Genomic DNA, 20,495 nt, shown 5'->3' with positions numbered 1-20,495 from the left:
GGTTCATGCTGTTCTATCTATAATTTAATGATAATCTTATTGAGCTTCATGCCGACAAGCACTCATATCTCCAGACCTTGCGTGTTTACTGTAGAAAACGAGCGAGCAACAGAAAACGCTCGCGGGAACGAGAAAGTGTGAATCTCATTATTTTCTTTTTGGCAGAAACTCAAATAGATTGGTTAAAACCGTAAAAACTCTATATTATAGGTCAGGTGCAACATTTATTGACTTTTCTGACGCCATCACCATTATTCCTAATAATATAAAAATTTCCCCATTTAACTTCATGAATAGATCATATGTTGATTTGAAAACGATCAACTACTGGCTTATTGCTACTTCTTTTGATTTCAAACATATTTGGAATACAATCGCTAAATCTATCGCTATTTATAGGTACATGTTTTAAAAGTAGAATTTATTCGAGACAATTTAGAAAGATCAAATGCAATATTGATACAGTTATATTTGGATAATTTTGAACAATGAGTATATTTCCCAATCCAAACTCATATTGATTGCTGCACATTCACACTTGAAATTATATCAGTATCAGTACTCACTACAGTGAGTGACAGAGAATGCATTTTCTCGTCGACGAAAACGTGAAGTCACGGACAGACGGACAGACGGACATGGCGAGCACAATAGTGCATTTTTTTCCATAAATGAAAAAATGCGCTAAAAAGATCTAGTGATATGTCATAATTTTTATGTTCACTGATGATTTAAACAATATTATTTGATTTAAGATGAATAATGTAGATGATTTCTATATACATTATTGTCTGTTAATCCGATTGCTAATACATTACACATTGTCTGTTAATCCGATTCTTAATTATATGGTTTATTTATTATGTATATTCATTGGTGCATTGTATACTTTACCTATCTTTATGAGCGTTTAAATGTATTCGAGTCAAATACACTGTACATGTTCGTGCGTTCCCTATAGATAAGAGTCTTACTTAACACAACTGAAGCTCGACGAAGTGCGTGTCAAGTTCATTTCACCGCAGAATGCTTGCATTCGTCGTTTTATGCTGAGCTGCGGGTCCTTAAAATATATTAATCCCTACTCAAATTACGGTTGAAATTCCTTTTTAGACGAGTTCTGAAACCGCAACTTATTTAATAAATATGAAAACCTTTATGTTAGACTGGAAGTGTCTTATTGTTTTTTTTTTCAAACATGATCGGACTCAGTCTTATATTCCGTATTATTCGTTTTGGGCACCTTAATTTTGAATATTGCTGCTGCGAGTATTTTGCAGCGAGTCAGAGAATTTGTGCAGGACGTACTTAAGGGACAAAATTAAAGCATCTTAATAAACTTAGCCTAGATTGCATGGGATTCGTACATCGATCGATGCATAAGATGTGTTGGAAAAGTATATTATAGAAACATGAGCGTGGGATACGTAAATCTATGAATTACATTCGTAAGAAACGCATATTGATGCATAACATGCGTAGGAACCCCAAATAGATGCATAATGCGCATTGAAAACGGACAACGACGCATGACGCGGGTGCGTGACGGTCACGAATATGCGTGACTACTGTAGTCACTCATCATGGCTCACGCACGCCCTGGCCGTGCTGAGATCCTGTGATGGTGTGATGCTAATGTGATGTATACTCAGAGAAATATATGAGTCCAAATAGTGATGCAGTTTTTACCATTGTATGGATTACTTGACTCAGTTTGGCCCGACTAAAAATTATAATCAGTGCAACATGCAGGAAATGCGCCATGATATGAACAATATGACTCAGTCGTTTTCTGAGTGTGATGATTTTGGCGCAATGATGCGCAGGCTATATGATACGATGAGTAAAATATCACCACATGCACCAACCGCATGCATGTGGATGCCACCTTCAGTTGAATGCTTGACTAAGTTATTTATTTGAATCAATTATACACGTAAACCACAGTCCGTCTTCTCTAAGAAGTCTCGAACATATGTGCAAAGTTCAAGCAAAAAACTCCCGGCTAGGAAATTTCAAAGTGATATTTTAAAATAAATATGAATAATTTAATTTTAATGTATTAGAGTTCAATTAATTAATACATTTAATTTAGTGTATGTCCTTTAATTATACATACATACATGTATATATAAATATTGATTCTTCTGAAAGCTTGCGATGGAAGCAAATTGTGCTGACGCTGCGAGGTCGAGGTCACCGAATATGAAATATTAAGGAACTCCTGGCACTGCTGGACAACTTCGGCATTGCGGAAGCTGTGGACAATTAAAGAGTTAAAGAATATTGATTCAATCGTGAAAATCGTTTTAGCACCTCCGTGATTTTATGGTTTGGTCGATCGCATTAGTTTGGGAGGACAGGCCACTTTCAGAAGATTCAAACTACGAGCTCATACTTCAAAACTGTATACATTACTCAAGGGCATCCCGATTCCAAAATCTAAAAAAATTCCCAATGCCAGTTAGTAGGCATGGAACAATATTTTCGCGACATTTGGTTGCTAAAACAAATTTCAAGCGATAGTTTTGATGGTTTTATCTCAAAGGTACTGATATAATTTTTGAAAGCCAATCCTGATAGGAAATGATATTCGTTGCTGAATTTTTAATAATTTAATACTTTAACCCAGTTGTACCGATATTCGTACTAGCGATCGTACCCTTCATAGCGCCAGCACGTTTCAAATTTCTGGTAAAAATTACACTACTCGAATTAATGCATTATAAACCTACAGGAATTTCCCTTATTACTGTGTCTATATCATGTCTATATCAATCTCTTCTTATAATATAATAAAAAAGTCCTATTTTAATTACACTACAATCGATATTTTATGAGCACTGCCCACTAAATTAAGAAATGCTAAAATCCACTACCCACGAAAAGTTATGAATGCCCAATACCCTGTGATTAGTAAATCAAGGGTGCACTATAATATACGCTTATCCAGTGCTTATGTTTATCCATCAACACTGTCCGTTTAATTAAGAGCGCCCTATCAACACTGCCCACTCAATTAAGAGTGCCCTATCAACACTACCTACTCAACTATTGGGCACCCAATCAACACTACCTATATATACTCAATTAAAAGCGCCCTATCATCACTGCCCACTCACTGCTCAATTATCTCCTTGCTCACTCAATTAAGAGCGATCCATTTACTTCCCATCCACATATGCCCCACGCTTCCTGCCCACTCAATTAAGAGCACCCTTTAATGCCTGCCCACTCAATTAAAAACGCCTAACGCTAACTGCTGCTATCGGCCGCCTCAGCGCTGCTGCTGGCGCTGCTTTCTCTGGACGTCTCCACAAGTTCAGGGTCGTTACGTAGAATAATTGAGATCATCGGCAAATGTCGCGCTTTTGATAAGAATTATTGAACCTTTAATTGATTTACTTATCAATTTTGTTCACTTTTTTGCAATAGAAATCGACAATAGTGCGATTTATGCTGGCCGTGTGACACTATTTTTTACATCGTCTGTTAAATAGGAAGTGAAGGAAAAAGAACGATTGTCACCGATGGCAGGTCCTAAAATTGATATTTCATCGATCTTCTGATGATCAAATTAATAATTACATTTGACCAAAATTACGAGGATTATTTTTTTATCCCAAAAATTACTTTAGAGACGAATTACCAGCAATGAAGGGATCAAAGTAGTAATACTTCCCTGAATAATGCAGGGAAGTAGGACGCAATAAATGTATTCACTTGCATGGTTTATTCACTCAACTGATAAAATAAATTCAGCCAAGTAATTGTATGCGAAGGTCACATTACGTGTTAGTGATTAAGTCAACAGCCTAGAGGTGCAAAGGTTCAGATAATCAATCCTTCCTCATTTTCTCGAGTAAAATGGTTAATTTCTTTAATTATCTGTGGTAGTTTTACAATAAATTATGAACTAAGTAGTTCCTAGTGTATAACCTTCAAGCTGGAAAACAAAAATCCGACTTCCTTGCGCGCATCAATAGGGAAACTTTTCCCGGAAATGAACGCTAATGAATTAATGACAAGTCTTACGAGTCACTCCTGTATTTTGGCCGTGGAGGAGAGCCGAAAACTTGCGTGGAGGCCGCAAAACAGTTCCTGCAATACGCATACTCATCTTCAGAACACGCATGATGACAGCATTACTGCATACTCATCCTCAGAACACGCATGATGACAGCATTACTGCTGTCTCTTATACACATCTAGATGTGTATAAGAGACAGGGCTCCCACAGACTGCGTGTTGCACAGGCTGCCACAGACTGCGTGTTGCACAGGCTACCGCAGACTGCGTGTTGCACAGGCTGCCACAGACTGCGTGGTGCACAGGCTCCCACAGACTGCGTGTTGCACAGGCTGCCACAGACTGCGTGTTGCACAGGCTCCAGTCTCGGACTGAGCGACGCTCAGAAGACGGCTGCCTCTGGCCGCGCAGACCTTGAAAATTCGTCACCGATGATGGCCCGCCGCTTAGACCTTCAGGTGCCTTCGTCAGGTGCCCTCGTCATCTGCCTTCGTCAGGTGCCTTCGTCAGGTGCCCTCGTCAGGTGCCTTCGTCAGGTGCCCTCGTCAGGTGTCCTCGTCAGGTGCCCTAGTCAGATGCCCTCGTCAGGTGCCCTCGTCAGGTGCCCTCGTAGGTGCCTTTGTCAAATGCTTTCGTCAGGTGCCCTCGTCTGGTGTCCTCGTCAGGTGCCCTCGTCAGGTGCCCTCGTCAGGTGTCCTCGTCAGGTGTCCTCGTCAGGTGTCCTCGTCAGGTGCCCTCGTCAGGTGCGCTCGTCAGGTGTCCTCAACAGGTGTCCTCGTCAGGTGCCCTCGTCAGGTGCCCTCGTCAGGTGCCCTCGTCAGGTGCCCTCGTCAGATGCGTCCGGTGCCCTGGCTTCTATGTCAGATGCGTCCGGTGCCCCTTCGTCCGGTGCCCTGGCTTCTATTTCATATGGCGAAATTACATCACAAATCCTATTTGTTCTAAACTTCTTTTAAAATTTTCCTGGAAACAATCGTTCAAAAGTTCCTAATTTGAGATTTTCAACTTCAAGAAGCCGAATAGCTTTTGTTTATTTCACTATCAGGCCTTTCACTAATCTATCACTATTATCGACACGGTGCAACTGATAGTGGATTCGTTGATCTTAATTTCAGGTTACGATTATCATACGATGATTGATTTTGGGAATTTCTTTGAATATTTTAAGCTTCTAAACTTAAGGCTGACCTTAATTAATTTTTTTGCAATTTACATGTTCAAAATGTATGCATTAGTCTGATAAAAAAAGTAGAAGAGAATATTCAATAAAGCTTGTAAAGTAATCGCTGGAGTGATTCCTAGAATTAACTAATTAATTTTTACCTAGTTAATTTTGTAATTTGTAAAATTATAGTATTTTGTAAAATTATTACAAAATGTATTTTTTTTTGTAAAATTATAGTATTTTGCTCCAATGCATTGTTATTCAGCTCGCAATCAGGCAATAAGATTATTATTTATAAAGCTACCAATACTGTCTATGGACAGAGTGCTGGTGCAGTGACTCAGCAAATGCAGTAAAAACCAAACGCAGCAGCTGCACTCAAAGTGTCAAGTGCGACCACTGCCATAAGTGTCAGGTGCAGCAGGTACACAAGTATCAGGTGCAGCAGGTGCAACAAGTATCAGGTGCAGCAGGTGCAGCAAGTGTCAGCTGCAGTAGAGGTACGTCCAGATGCCGAACTCGCTTCCATTTAAGGAGATGAAGTACAAGCAGGCGCGCGAGTTCTCCGCTTGTTGCTGAGATAAAAGAACATTGCTTTTTCCTCTGTTTTTTTAACGCACTCTGGTGTTCCTACTTTTATCAAATGAATTTAACTCTAGAACACAATTTTCGAATTTCCAACAACGTCATTTATTCTCTGAATTAAGTCTTCCTACTCTATAAATTTTATATTTATAACACTAAATCTTCCTATTCATAACTTGGTAATATAATTTTATCCAATTATAATTTTTTTATAGCATTCAATTCTCCTATCATGAACAAAAAACTATTTAAGGCACTAAGTCTTACTATATTATTAGACAATAATTTGTGCACATAATCAAGAAACTGTTTCACAAAAACTTCTTTCGCATTCCTTTTTTCTTCTATAGATTTATTTACATTTGTTACGTACAATTGAGAAGCAAAACAAGCCATTTATGTCTTGAAAACGCCAGTTTTCTAGATAGATAGATAGAACATAGACTATTTATAGAGAGCTAATGCATAACGCCATCTTCATGCTCACCCATTAGAACATAGACTATAAATACTCAGCTAATGTATAACGCTATCTTCATACTCACCTATTAGAACATAGACTATAAATACTCATCTAAGGCATAAAGTCATCTTCATGTTCATCCATTAGAACATAGACTATAAATACTCAGCTAATGCATAACGCCATCTTCATGCTCACCCATTAGAACATAGACTATAAATACTCAGCTAATGCATAACGTCATCTTCATGTTCATCCATTAGATCATAGACTATAAATACTCAGCTAATGCGCAACGCCATCTTCATGTTCATCCATTAGAACATAGACTATAAATACTCAGCTAATGCATAACGCCATCTTCATACTCACCTATTATAACATAGACTATAAATACTCAGCTAATGCATAACGCCATCTTCATGCTCACATATTAAAACATAGACTATAAATACTCAGCTAATGCATAACGCTATCGTCATACTCACCTATTAGAACATAGACTATAAATACTCAGCTAATGTATAACTCGTGAAGGTTCAGCTTGCTTTCAACCACTCGGCCATTTCCTGACCTTAAACTGCAATTCATTTCTCCTAAAGGCGATCTGGAGGAGCACTCAATGCCAGTTTTTCTCGCGCGTGATTAAGAATTTTTTATTTCTTTTTCGCAAAGAAGCCTTTTCCTTTTACCCAAGCATCTCTACTGTTTGCTAACAGGTTTCCCTTCACTTCCTCTCGTGGATGAACTCTCTTACCTTTCACGATGTGATCATCTATTTTTTCCCTCGACGCGGGGAGTTTTCAACCGTGTTTTTGAAGTCGAAAATAACCCAAAATTCCGTATTTATTTGTTATTTCGTGCAGAAATATTAATTTACAAGACGGTCTAATTTTTTAATGAAATATAAGTAAATTAATTGATATTTATATGCGGTATATTTCGCATCTTAAATGCGGAGTTCAATTGATAATTAATCGACATGTAATAATTTTTGATTCAGTTCTAGTCCATTCATGACTATCTCTTACAAGTGGCTGTGTAATAACAATTTATTCATTATTATTAACAATGCACCTCTGTCATTGCATTGTATTCTCAATGAATCGAGCTTACCACAGAGCCTGAACTAATTAACATTCATTTGTTAAAATCAATGGGCCAACAACAAACTAGGGACCTGAGTCTAATTTGGTTATTTTAATTTGTCTTGAAGTGCATTATTTTCAGGCGGTGTTACTTTATCGTTGCATCAAATGTTATTTTAACGTAACCTCTTGATATCACGGCAAGCAATTTGTTTGCCGGGTATTATATTTCATATTACTTTGATACCTGTTTATTCCAAGGTAGCCAGTTTATCACATAAATAATTCCTACTCTGCCAAAACATGACAAGGAAGCAGATTCATGGAGTGACTGCTGGCGACTGAAGAAGCATTTGTCGATGAGGAGCAGTAAATTCATTAATCTTTATCATTTCAGGTACTTTATATAAGCTACCATCTATGTAGCTTCCTCCATTGCTTATGGAAATATTGTGATATCATTTTTGGCATGTTTAACCAAATTAAAATTGAAATTTACAGGCAACAACAGCAAGACAGATCAAACTAAATTAAACTCTACCCAACTATTCAAATTCGTTGAAGGCGACAACGACATTGATTTTTCTGTCAATCACCGCACAGACTTCATAACAGCGAAAATATTTAGAAACTTTCAATCTATGAACACCCAAGACCAAATATCTAAATTCCCGCGAGTTCATTGAAATTCTAGAAACTTTTTAGGTACCTTTTTTGGTATTAATTTTTCTTCAACATTTTTAGCGCATTTTTTCATTTATGGAAAAATGCACTATTGTGCTCACCATGTCCGTCCGTCCGTCTGTCTGTCTGTCCTTCTGTCCGTCTGTCCGTCCGTCTGTCCGTGACCTCAAGTTTTCGTCGACGAGAAAATGCGCCCTCTAGCTGTCACTCACTGCAGTGAGTACTGAGTTATATTTTTTTATCATTTACTACCTCAGCGCAGCGTAATTCGTGTGACCCAATTAACTCGAACTGAGATGCAATCTTCCTTGTATTGCTTGATCTCATTTGTCGAACATGGAGACGCGCATCAAATCCAAGCACAGAGTTCTGCGTTTTCTTTAATTTTTTTCTTTTTATTTTATATATTTTATTTTATTTTTTTAAAGGCCTCCCACATTCACCATTGCAACAAAAAGGATTTATTAATTTTATTAATTTTATTAATAATAATTTCTTTAATTTAATTTAATTAATTTCTTTAATTCTTTAATTTGATGAACAGCTAAATTGACCTAACTTTTTGCCATGATTTGAGCTTAATATTTTCTGGGGATATATTCCCGTTCATTCATTTATCAAGCCTTAGCCTTTCAAACTCAAAACGAAAACTTTCACCAGCATTAACTGCGCTACGTTTACATGCCGTGACCTTCAATTTTCTGTAACGTATTCTATTGATATGAACACGCTTCTTATTCATAGATAATTGGTGACAGTGATAAGATTTTCCTGCATATATTTAACTCATTATGTTCTTTGTAGTGATCTTCAATTCACTGTGAACTTTGATGGCTATCAGTGAGTTTGAGCTCAGCTCACTCAGGTGAAATCGAACAGCTGTGACTTCTGTTATAAGGATACATGAGCAAAAAATCTGAATTATTTAAATTAATTAAACTCATGCAATTGGCATTTTCTATTAGTCAAGTTCTGCTGGGTAGTTCTTCCCGTAATTATATGCTTCAACATAGTATCAATATTACTTATATAGTTTTTTATTGTCAAAATAGTGCATACATCACAAAGTATGTCGCAAAAAGCATGTATTGTCGTGCTAAATAATCAAGAAGTAAAGAAGTAAACTCAGCCCACGGGAGCCTCGTCGTACGACTTGTACAGACTTAAAATTACTTGACCTAAGCACTTTCTTATATATGAGTTTATATATTCATGTTCAATATTATAAAATGACTTCTATTTCATTGAAAAGATTATTATTTTTTTTAAATTGACTTTGAAGAATTTTAGAGAATTATATTTTTCTCTATAAACTTTGAATTACTTTAATATTTAAGATTATCGTTATTGGAGATGATTATCGTTAGAGGGATTATCCTTCAAAAGAGAAAAATGATTTCGAAAAGTTACGACTAGATGATTGATTAGTCTAATATAATCAATACTCGTATGTAATTTTAAGAATTGTAAAATATGTTTTTTATGTCATGCCAGGATGACAATCTATAACACCTTTGAACACCTGACAAGTTGGTGTACAATATCCTCTGTACACCGAAATATTCTTCTTAACATGTGTTTTTTCTGCTTATATTTGCAGAGGGACTTTTTTAAAATTGAGTGTGAAGTTTTAATCGGATTATGAGACGCGTGAACAGCAGGTTTGCAGACGCTGACTCCAAGTTACGTGTCCGCTCTACATGTTTGAATTCCATATGATAATGTTAGCAGTCTGAGCGCCATATATGCACAGCATCTTTGCTGACCATAGGGCCACATGCCGTGTTGATCTGGTGTGGCTAGGCAGCATAAGACCACATATGGTTGATGGAACGGTAGGTCTATAGAATACAGGCCTATAGAGTATCCTTAGTATTCTGTACAGATGTACAGAATACAGGTCTACAGAGTACAGGTCTACATGCAGAGTATAGATGTATAAATTGTAGGTCTACAGAACACAGGTCTACAGAGTACAGGTGTCTAGAGTACTGGTCTACAGAGTACAGGTTTTCAGAGTACAGGTCTACAGAGAACACATGTACAAATTGTAGGTCTGCAGAGTACAAGTGTCCAGAGTACAGGTGTATGGAGTTCAGGCCTGCAGAGAACAGGTGTACAGAGCACAGGTCCACAGAGTACAGGTCAATAGAGTACAGATATGCAGAGTACAGATATGCAGAGAACAGGTCTACAGAGCACAGGTCTACAGAGCACAGGTCTACAGAGTGAAGGTTTACACAGCAAGTTTACGTAGATAAGGTCACCGAAGATAGATTGCAGTGCAGGTTTACTTGTCAAGTTTACACAGCTGGTGTGCAAAATATATATCCCGACAATAAGTATCCATATATTCGGTCTGTCCAGTAATTTTATAACACCAGCATTTCATGTCAGGTATGTTTGGCTGGTCAGCTATTATGGACTAGTTCTGCATGGCAAGTATTCAGTTTTTGCACAACGTCTAGGATCACTCGCAACAGGTTACGCAGCGCTCAGGAATTCATTAAACTCAAGGGCAACTAAAAAAGCATCCGAATTGAAGGCGAAAAAATTGCCTAGAATGAATGGCCTGTTGCGCCTAGTGCGTCTCAGGCACTGAAACTTTCACTGGCCCGGTAAGGGGACCAAATCTAACCACGAGACGCCAGACGCTGCAGTAAGTGTCCGCGAGACATTGCATTATTCCGATAGATGCAGGAAGTATCCGCGGGACACTGCATGGTTGTACTAGATACGGTATATATCTGCGAGACGCTTCATGACTCCGATAGATGCAGTAAAAGTCCACGAGATACAGCAAGATTCTGTTAGACTCGGTATGTGTTCACGAAACAGTGCATAATTCTACTATAGAGGCAGAAAGTGTCCGCGAGACGTTGCGAGATTCCACTAAATGCAGTTAATTAGGGCCCCTCGCGACGCTGTAACTGCCGTTATACAAGGAAAGTGTCCACAAAGCACGGCGATTGTCTGCAGTATACATTAAGTATTCGCGACGTAATGAAAATGTCAGCGAGATTTATTAAAATTGAACGTGGCAAAGCGAGTGTCGGCAGTACGGTGAGACTCAGTGAAATGCTGACGCAATGAGTTATATTCGATCATGCCCTTGCGTCTGCAGCCAGTGTCTTGGCGACAAGCATTCGAAATGCAGAGGTTCATCAATATATTTAAAAAAATGCAGTTATAGAAAACATATCTATATTAATGCAACCGAAATAGGTTTAAAATGCCATTTCTTCAATATATCTCTTTTGTGGTGAATTTCAAAATAAATCCTTTCGAGATCCTGTTTGGACGCATCCCCAGTTATAAATAACGGCGAAGGACAAAAAAGTCGAGTTCCAAACATACTTCCTCTCATTGCGTTATTATGGATATGAATTCGAAGTCGTGTGGACAGGTACAGTATACGACAAGAATTGGCGGGAGTTGCGTCAGAAGACTTTATGAACTGTTACATCAACATCCATAATAAATAATGATAAACACATGTCCAACGATGTAGGTTGACATCCAGATTTTCTGCCGAAAATTACTACAGGAAGAAGGCCTAATTGGTATAGAAATTCTAACCTCTTGGATCGAAGTAGCGCTTGCTTTTTTCAGAATAAAAGGCCTGATTATTTCATGAAAGTCCACGTAAATTATCTACACTTAAAAGCTTCAAATGATAGAGTTATCCATTCATCTTTATCGGCTAATGGGACAGTTGAAATTTATTGTCCCGCATATGAATATTAACAGGCAAGGTTTTAGAAAAAAACACGTTCTCCAGTGGAGAACTTTTAAAAAATTGAGTCGTTTACCTCTTATTATAATGACCCATAAGTTAATCTCTTAATTTCTTCGCAAATGTTTTCAAATTGCTATAGTAGAGCTGCAATACAGTTAACCCTGTACCACCGTATGTCACTCTCCAGGGACATAACTATCAAGTTAAATTATACGTAGACTATTGACTGTAGAAACCTGAAAACGTTTTTGTGCGCAACAGAGAACATCTCAAATTTGTTTTCTATACGGCAGCAACCATCAGTGCAAGTCAGTTTGCGCGCACCAGCAAAGTATCCTTAGTAGGCATGTGACAATAATGTTACGGTTTGTCATCTTCAACTGATCATGGACGAAAGCAATAGTTAGCTACGGTGCTGTGATTTTTTATTTGCTGTTCTAAAGCATCAAGTTCGTTTTTGATGCCTTGCATGGGTTTCTCCTGCAACTCTATAATCAATTTATTGAATACGGTTGTTGTATGTCACTGAGAGTGAACACAGGCGCTCCAATGTATTTATTGTCTGTCACTGAAAGTGAACAGCGGTCACGGATTGCATCGTGTGATATTTTTGAGAAATAATATTATATATGCCTACATTTTCGGATGAATTGATAATTTTAAATGATTAAATGTATAAATTTTCAAATTTTATTCCATGAAATACTTCCATGGCCGTATATAGAGTCAATATACAATTCGTATATATACTTAGACAATTCATTTAAATTTTCACTCTCTTCATTTCCTGATATTCATGATCACTCTCTTCATGAGTTTTCAATCATGTTAAATCTAATGGCTGAAAATGAACAAAAGCTTCCAAACTGAACTTACTAATAAAATAATTAAAAAAGCTAATTTATTTCTTCAGTCGTTGAATCTAGGAACAGAATATTTTTTTCGCTACCTGATTGTTTAATCGTCCTCTTCAGACCGTCTGCATGATGTTCCTATATGAGTGCCACGTATATTATTGACTTTTTTTTTATGATGCATTGAAATTTGAAAAATACTATATATATATGATGTTATTGCATCGCAAGAAACACAAATGTAATGAGATACAAATTATTTCTCCACGATGTCGTATTTCAGGTGGTAGTCAATAAAATGCGATCAGTTCTAGAAGAGCTTGTCAACGTCTGAAGCTAAACCAGGCGAATGTCTCCGTCTCAGTAATGGACTGGAATGCAAAATTCAAGTCCATTTCTAAGTCCCAATCAAGGCTAAAGAAAAAAAAACTAGTCTCTCACACGAATTCTTTTTTTGTCTCCTTCACAGCACGAACGGCGAACCACGAAACTAACCTGACATTTACGCTGAGTCAAATGCCACACCTTAAACCGAACCGATCAACGAGGATATTTTCAATGTATTTTTTTGTGCTTACTTTCCCTTGACACTCAAACCGCGTAAGGTGTTTGGCAATTCTGAAGTGTAATCTTCATATATCTATTCTTTATTAATATATTATTGGGGTTTAAAAACAAGAAGACGTGAGCGAATTTGTGTGGTAGTAAATTAAATACTAATGAGTGTTTAACAAGAAAAGTGGATTAAATTGTTTTAATTATTTAAATTTGATGAAAAAACAGAAAATAGTAAATCAGAATGATCTTTATTAACATTATTGGAATAAAAACAAAATAAAAAATTTAAATGAGATAAATGAACGACAAAAAAATGATATTGCATTAACATAAGCAAATGATTTAGTCAAGTGACTGATTTCCTTAACAAAATTTAGAGTCGCCCCAGCTTCTGGTAATCCAAATCAGAAGCTGCCGCGACTGTAAATTTTCACTGTAACAAAATTTAGAGTCGCCCCAGCTTCTGGTAATCCAAATCAGAAGCTGCCGCGACTGTAAATTTTCACTAGGTTGGGATAGAATTTGTGTTTACAAACCGTAAGATTCGAAAGTTTCACTCCCCCCAGTCAGCATGACTTATAGTAAGGAACGTGTGACTCACCCATGAGTCGCCTCATGGTCCCAGAACCCGCTATGCCAGCCTGACTCGCATGCCTTGCTTTCACCTGCAATCAAAAATGGCCCGGATGGAGAGCGAGGATCATGACGCATAAGTTTTCAAATTTTTGACTTCAGGGTATTTTTGGAATGCAAGTTCCAATTCATTATTTGGACCCAAAATGTTTGGCTTATTACTAATTATGAATCAATCATGTTATGATTGATAACATGATTTTTCAAATTACGTAATAGTATAGTGATGATTGTTCATCAATTGAAAAGCTACTCTTCTTTGTCGCAGCTTTGCAGTGAAAGTTTGAAACTAGCGCAAGGATTGAGTCTAGCAAAGCTTGATATAAAGCTTGAGTCTCCTTAAAGTCATTTCTTCTAACATTTTAGGACGGTATTTGATCAACATGGGCGCAGTGTTTCACGACGATATTCGTCAGTCGTGTTGCGAGTTGCAATACCACATTTCACACGAAAGTGAAGTCATTCAGAGATGAACTCCAATAAATAATATGCTATGTGAATTCATTTAGAATAAACGTGTCGTAGCAAGGGTGAATTGTCTCCCTACACACTTGTTAAAAGGACGAATTTAAAATCAAATTGAATCTGACCTGGCATGCGTTATGTTAGGTGTTAGGACAACATATGGACATACTTTGTTGTAGTCTGCCATAAAACTCTGACGTCGATTCAGAAAACGGATTGGACAGGTGATTCAAAATTTTCTTCGACGGAACAAAGAAAACAATCTCCAATTGGGAAACTACTTTAATTTTTTACTCAACAAAACCTACTGAAATTTCAATGTGAGAATGAGGAATAGATCTATTAGAAAGAAAGTTCTTGCTTCTTTGGACGAAGCGTGGTATACCAAATCCTGTTTCAATTTACCTTCTATATGAGTGGACATCGGCACAAAATAGACAACAGTAAGGGAACATTTAAACAAGCCTTTTACCGAATCATCGGAAAAACTACGTTTCCTCCAGATTCTAGAAGATACCAATACGTGTAGATACCAATAGGCAATAGAGAGAAGATATCAATATATACAAAAAAATGAAATCCGACTGAACGGACGAGGCCGACATCACCTCTCATTGGACATTAAGGGTCGAACCAATTTGCCATCGAGAGAACTCTACAGATCTAAGATCTTCAACTGCGGCATATTAAATTCAGTCATTAAATATAAATTTGTGCGAAACATGATTTCGTGAATGAAATTACACTAACTTTATTATATTTTATGTAAAAAATATTTTATGGACAAATCAAAATAATGCCAATTCAGCTAACATAAAACTACTAGACTTCAGAAAGTAAAAAACATACAGTGACGAACCCACTATGCAAAGTTTGTGAATTGTGTCGCCGAGATGAGATAAGTTTTCCCCTTATTATTATTGAGTATTTCTCGTCAGAATTACCTAAAACTGAAAATATTCCTGCCAAAAATACATAGGAAGTCATAGATTTTAATGCTAATTTATCACCAAGGATCTTCAGATAGTCGATCACTTACTGCACTCTGGCAAGGAAATAGAGATATAATTAGCGTATTAACTGTGCTAATAGATATATAATTAGTTAATACGCTCTCTTCTCTCGCAGTTCAAGTTCTGTATGGTTACTTAAGACGATTATTTTGAAAATTATGCATTATGACCGGTGGACATTTATGCATTAATTATCTGCCTAACAATATTTTTAAATTATTCAAGAGAATATGTTTAGCGCTAATGTGTTTAAAATAAAGCGATGGCAGGATGACCAATTGAGCCCAACAGAAAAATTTAATTAACAACATACCGCAAGTGAGCCAAAACTTCTCGTGTCTGTGAACTCTGACTCGTATGCATTACTCTGCTCAATTTTCATCGTGGTAATTATGTTGAACGAAACGCCTCTAGCCACGATTTTGAGGAGCCGTCTTAAAAAAAAAACAATCAGTATTTCATAATAAATTTATTCCAAACCACGATTTTACAAAAAAAAAAAGTTTGGCTGAGGAGCGTCTCCCTTCTCATGGTCAGCTCAACGACCCTCTGGCATAAACTATGAAACGTGACTCTTCGATTGAGAATAAAATTAAAAACCCAAAGTTTATTCTGGAGGGGCGACCATAATAGAAAATGCCTGAACCTAAAGTGGGTATCATCGGGCACGCTTTGCGCTCACAATAACTCATTTTTCATGTACAACCGGTGGCTTAATGCCCCTGTCCTGCTGCTCGTGTTGCCCATGCATTTTTGCTCTGAGGTTTCATGGAACAAGTTTTTCATAGTTTAGGATCCTTGATCCCAATCCTTCTCATGATCACAGCCACGTTGCTTGTAAGCCGTTGAATTAATTGGACTGAATCACGGTGTTATACAAGCATTGAAATTCATCATTTTCACGATATCGATGAGCCGAATCAGGTAGTGTTCATCACAACCTAATAATTTTGCGATTTTCTCACCCCAAAGAGAATAACACAATGAAATATAACTTGACTGCAATATAATATATATTATAATATTAGTAAGAAATGCGTAAATTTTGGATAATCTTTACCCCTAATTTTCTGGAAAAAATATAGGTAAATTGTTAGATATAATCAGACGGATTAATATTATGAGAGATAAACACTACACGACGATCAGCGACATGTTCTCCATGCTAGTGCACCCCAAAGGGTACATTTTTGCGTCTTTTTCCAGGCATTAGGAAGACTAGGTGAGTCTCCCTTGCACTGCTGGTAATCCCGCTTTATGAGGGCACGCTTCGTCTTCATTTTTGCGTACTCATTCACGGCTGCTTGAGTTCTCAAAGAAGCCACTCTAAATGTTATTATGCGGGGTGTTTGAGGGCACGTAACATGCACACGACCCCTCAAGGATAAAAGCTTAAGTGAGGAATAATTCTGAAAAATATCTGCCGCGCTACAACTGACTTATGGCTGTGGTAATACAATGGCTTGAGGAGAGCTTATTCTGTGGTAAATTTTAGCCAGTCTTTTTGGATGGAAACAAATATGGGGAAAATGGGATGACACCTTTATTTTTGTCGAGGCAAGATTTTCTCCTATGAGTCTGGCCAGGATATGTTTTATCTGGAAACGATCGACCCTAGATTTAATAAGGGTTTTATCGTAAATCGAATATTACAGCTTTATATTCCCAGAAAAATGTGTTCCTTAGAATAAATAGAATATTCCCGATTTATATTCCTGTGCAAAGGTATTCTAGAGCTTATAGAATCTCACCAGGGCTATTTTAAGAAGGCAAGAAGTCATGGAATTTAGCGTGAATTTGAACACACGGGGCACCCTGTCTGTGTCGGTAAAAGTAAAATTTAAGGTAACGTACAGCCTAGAGTCTTTTGAGGACCTGCCTTAGAAGGCAAAAGAGAATTTTTAAGCAACGTGCTTCTTAGAGAGAGTAACATAAGACCCTGAGAAGTGTCTAATTTGAGGCAGCTCCCTCCTGCAGGCTCAGGAAGACCTCTGCAAGTCAGGCAAGAGTTGAAATACAGGACAACACGATGCCTGAAAGGCCTGCCTAGCAGAGCCAGGCAAAGCGCCTGCCTAGCAGAGCCAGGCACTGCGCCTGCCTAGCAGAGCCTGGCAATGCGCCTGCCTAGCTGAGCCAGGCAATGCGCCTGCCTAGCAGAGCCAGGCAATACGCCTGCCTAGCAGAGCCAGGCAATGCGCCTGCCTAGCAGAGCCAGGCAATGCGCCTGCCTAGCAGAGCCAGGCAATGCGCCTGCCTAGCAGAGCCAGGCAATGCGCCTGCTAGCTTTAATGCCACGCGGCCTCCACAGCGCTGGGGCCGGAGGATTCGTCTAATTTTTCCAATACTTGATTAGGCGCGCGGAGGAAAATGGCTGCGCCTCATTAAAATGGAGCCCGCCTCTGCACGAATGGCGTCACTTTATCCCTTGTATTTTGTAATTACACTAGCATTAAGTTACAGCCACTAACTGGTGGTTGTTACTTAAGGGGTCTGCCACTACTGACAACCGAAAGCGCCTGCTTCAAGTGATAGCCACTAATGTGAGGTTGCCGGATGGTTTTACTGGTTTATTTATTGCAACCAAATCCAATTAGCAATTGCAAATGAGACAAGCTGCTGAAAAATACTTATTCTGCATTTCTGCTTATTCCTCCGAATTTTTGGCATCAAGCAAAAATAATTCCCTGGCAGTATAGCCAGAAATATCAGCCGGAATCATTTAAATTAATAATACATGATATACATCTTCTTGAAATTGGTTGCAAGGCTTCAAAATTAATAATTAAAACGTTGAATATCGGAAGAAAGTAGTTCTACTTGAATTTACAGAATAGGATATTGCTTAGCAAAGACATGAACAGTTGAATTCGGACAAAATCCTAGAGCTTACTCTACCCTTCACCGAGTTATCCTCATAAAGCTACAGGATTACGAGGCCATTCTAGGCGTGCTTCGTGAGATCAGTTCACTCGCCTACCGTTATTGTTATACATTTTTTTCAAATTTGACGACTTTCATTTTCATTTCTATCTATAAAAATAGTTATTATAGAAATGAAAATAAACTGTAGAAATAGTTATTAAAGATATTTTTTACGTTATTAATGAAAATTGTCTTTAATATATTTTTAGATTTGGATTTATTTATGTTTTTGTGTTGAAATGCTTATTCGGATGTTTCCAATTATACGACGTCCTTAGTACGATATTCACCTAATTTCTAAAACCTTCTGAATTAATTTAGTGCCAGTTCAAACACACCATTATAAGCATTCACTATAGATGCTATAAAGCATTATTATGATTTATTATTCACATTTTTGAATGATCACTTTTGAAATTTAGCACCGAGGTAAAAAGTGCCGATATTTTTTCGCTTGACTTGAGGGCATTGCAGTCTGTCAAATTTTTTAGGCGTGATATCATTAGAAAATATTTTAGGCTGAAGAACCAGTTTATTTATCGTAAGCTCTGATTCATTTCGGAAAAATATGTTGCAAATGTTTTCGCAAATGTGTTCGAATGAAACAATCAATATATTATAAAAATACTTGCATGATATATGGACGCATATTCTATAGTGCTGAATATGAAATCATCTTATTTGTGACGGTCATCGCATCGATGTTTTTTTATTTATGCACAACCATAAATAAAATGCTGTCTGCTTGCTGCGCGTCAATCCGCAGATGCACGAGGTCCCAACTGCATGCATAGGACAGGGACCTTTTTTTGTCCCGTGGGTCCGTGACGGTTTTTGTCCTCTATTGCTTGCATTTATGGGACGAGCGACCGAAGTATTGTCGGGCCATGGGCAAGCATGCTTCTGCGAGCAGTCGGACAAAAGACTTGCTTTATGCTCAGGTCGAGTGCTTGCAAGCAGCCTTTATACCTTAGGATCCGAGCACCAAAGCATTTGCATGCGAGGCTCCAGCGCCCACTGACCGATCTTAAATCTATAGTGGCAGAGACTGACCAGCGTGTGAAGACCGGGCTGCTTGCGACCACTTGATGGGTATACGCATTATTATATAAGACTCGACGGCATCAACGTGATGAGACAAGCTGATCAATATATAGACGTGATTTCAATGCCCTGAAGGGGTTAAATTATATAGGTTCTTCGAAAGATTCTTAGTGTTTAGTAAGTAATTCCGAGTAAGTTCATTCAATAGTATCCGAAATCTATCAAGATGGGTAATCGCACATTTAGCTACCTAAAAAATATGAATAACAAGCGAACTAAGTATCTAATATCGAACTATATGGATACTTGGCTGCAAAAAGTTGTAGGTGTAACGAAAGACGTGAGGTTTTAAGATTGTTTTCGCTATTCATATATACTAGTTTTATGGTCTATCTAATTGTACGGCTACTGACTATTGTGGTCTTTAGAGTGATTGATTACTATTATCTATTATTAATCGATATTGCTATTTTTCGAAAATTGCCATTGTTTCTCCGGTATTATCGATTATTAATCGATATAATAGCTTATTTATCGATATTATTGATTAGTAATCGATATCATCGATTAGTAATTAATGCCTGATACTGAGTAGCCTATAAAATTATGTATACTGAGGTTGTTCGTTTTAGGTTAGACTCTTATTTCAACTATTTCACTTAAGTTGGTAGAAGTCATGCCTGCTTCACATACGTCGAAATGGCAGGTTACTGAAAAAATCTGCATTCAATGGAGTACTCAGAGTAAATTACGTTAATTAATTTAAGGTGTATCTAAAATTGTTATACAACGAAAAATAAATTAAGAGAATCGTGTGGTTAGAAACATTACCAATTAATAGCCATCAAATGTTTTTTTTGTGAAAATTATTTCTTTTAATTACCATTCAAGTGAATAGAAATTATGTCTTCCAAATACCAACATTGTAGAAGGGACAAAATTATAGCACTGCTCATCAGTTTGCTTCGATTCTGTAGCAGAATCAAAGCCAGCAATGTTCGCTGATAGCGTATTGTAGTTTCTGATTTTTACCAATGATATGATGGCCTATCAATAAAGATCTGTAGAAGAAATTTATATTGTGATGTAGTTCGGCAGGCACTTAGTTGGTTGAAATTTGCCCCATTTCAGCAATTGACATTATATCTCGACCATGATTCTCTCTATACATGATTTCTTATTTTAATTTGTTTCATGAAAGATGAAATTGTTTACCAATAAATTCAGATCATAGATGATACAATCATTATTAA

The 20,495-nt window shown here is 37.4% G+C and overlaps 1 protein-coding gene across 1 annotated transcript in view; it reads left to right on the top strand.

Annotated features, from left to right (window-relative positions):
- Positions 1 to 4,136: 4,136 nt before the first annotated feature.
- The window catches only part of LOC108671075 (uncharacterized transmembrane protein DDB_G0289901-like), a 52,889-nt gene continuing 36,530 nt past the window's right edge, over positions 4,137 to 20,495 (top strand). Inside the window, exons 1-2 of the mRNA XM_018158556.1 lie at positions 4,137 to 4,917; positions 5,518 to 5,694. Of these exons, the coding sequence (XP_018014045.1) occupies positions 4,137 to 4,917; positions 5,518 to 5,694 (958 nt within the window). The remainder of the gene's footprint in view (positions 4,918 to 5,517; positions 5,695 to 20,495) is intronic.

The sequence above is a fragment of the Hyalella azteca genome, unplaced genomic scaffold, assembly GCF_000764305.2.
Source record: "Hyalella azteca isolate HAZT.00-mixed unplaced genomic scaffold, Hazt_2.0.2 contig7784, whole genome shotgun sequence".
NCBI classification, from domain to species: Eukaryota; Metazoa; Arthropoda; class Malacostraca; order Amphipoda; family Hyalellidae; genus Hyalella; species Hyalella azteca.
Note: the sequence above shows the minus strand (reverse complement) of the source record. Positions and strands in the feature narration are given on the sequence as shown.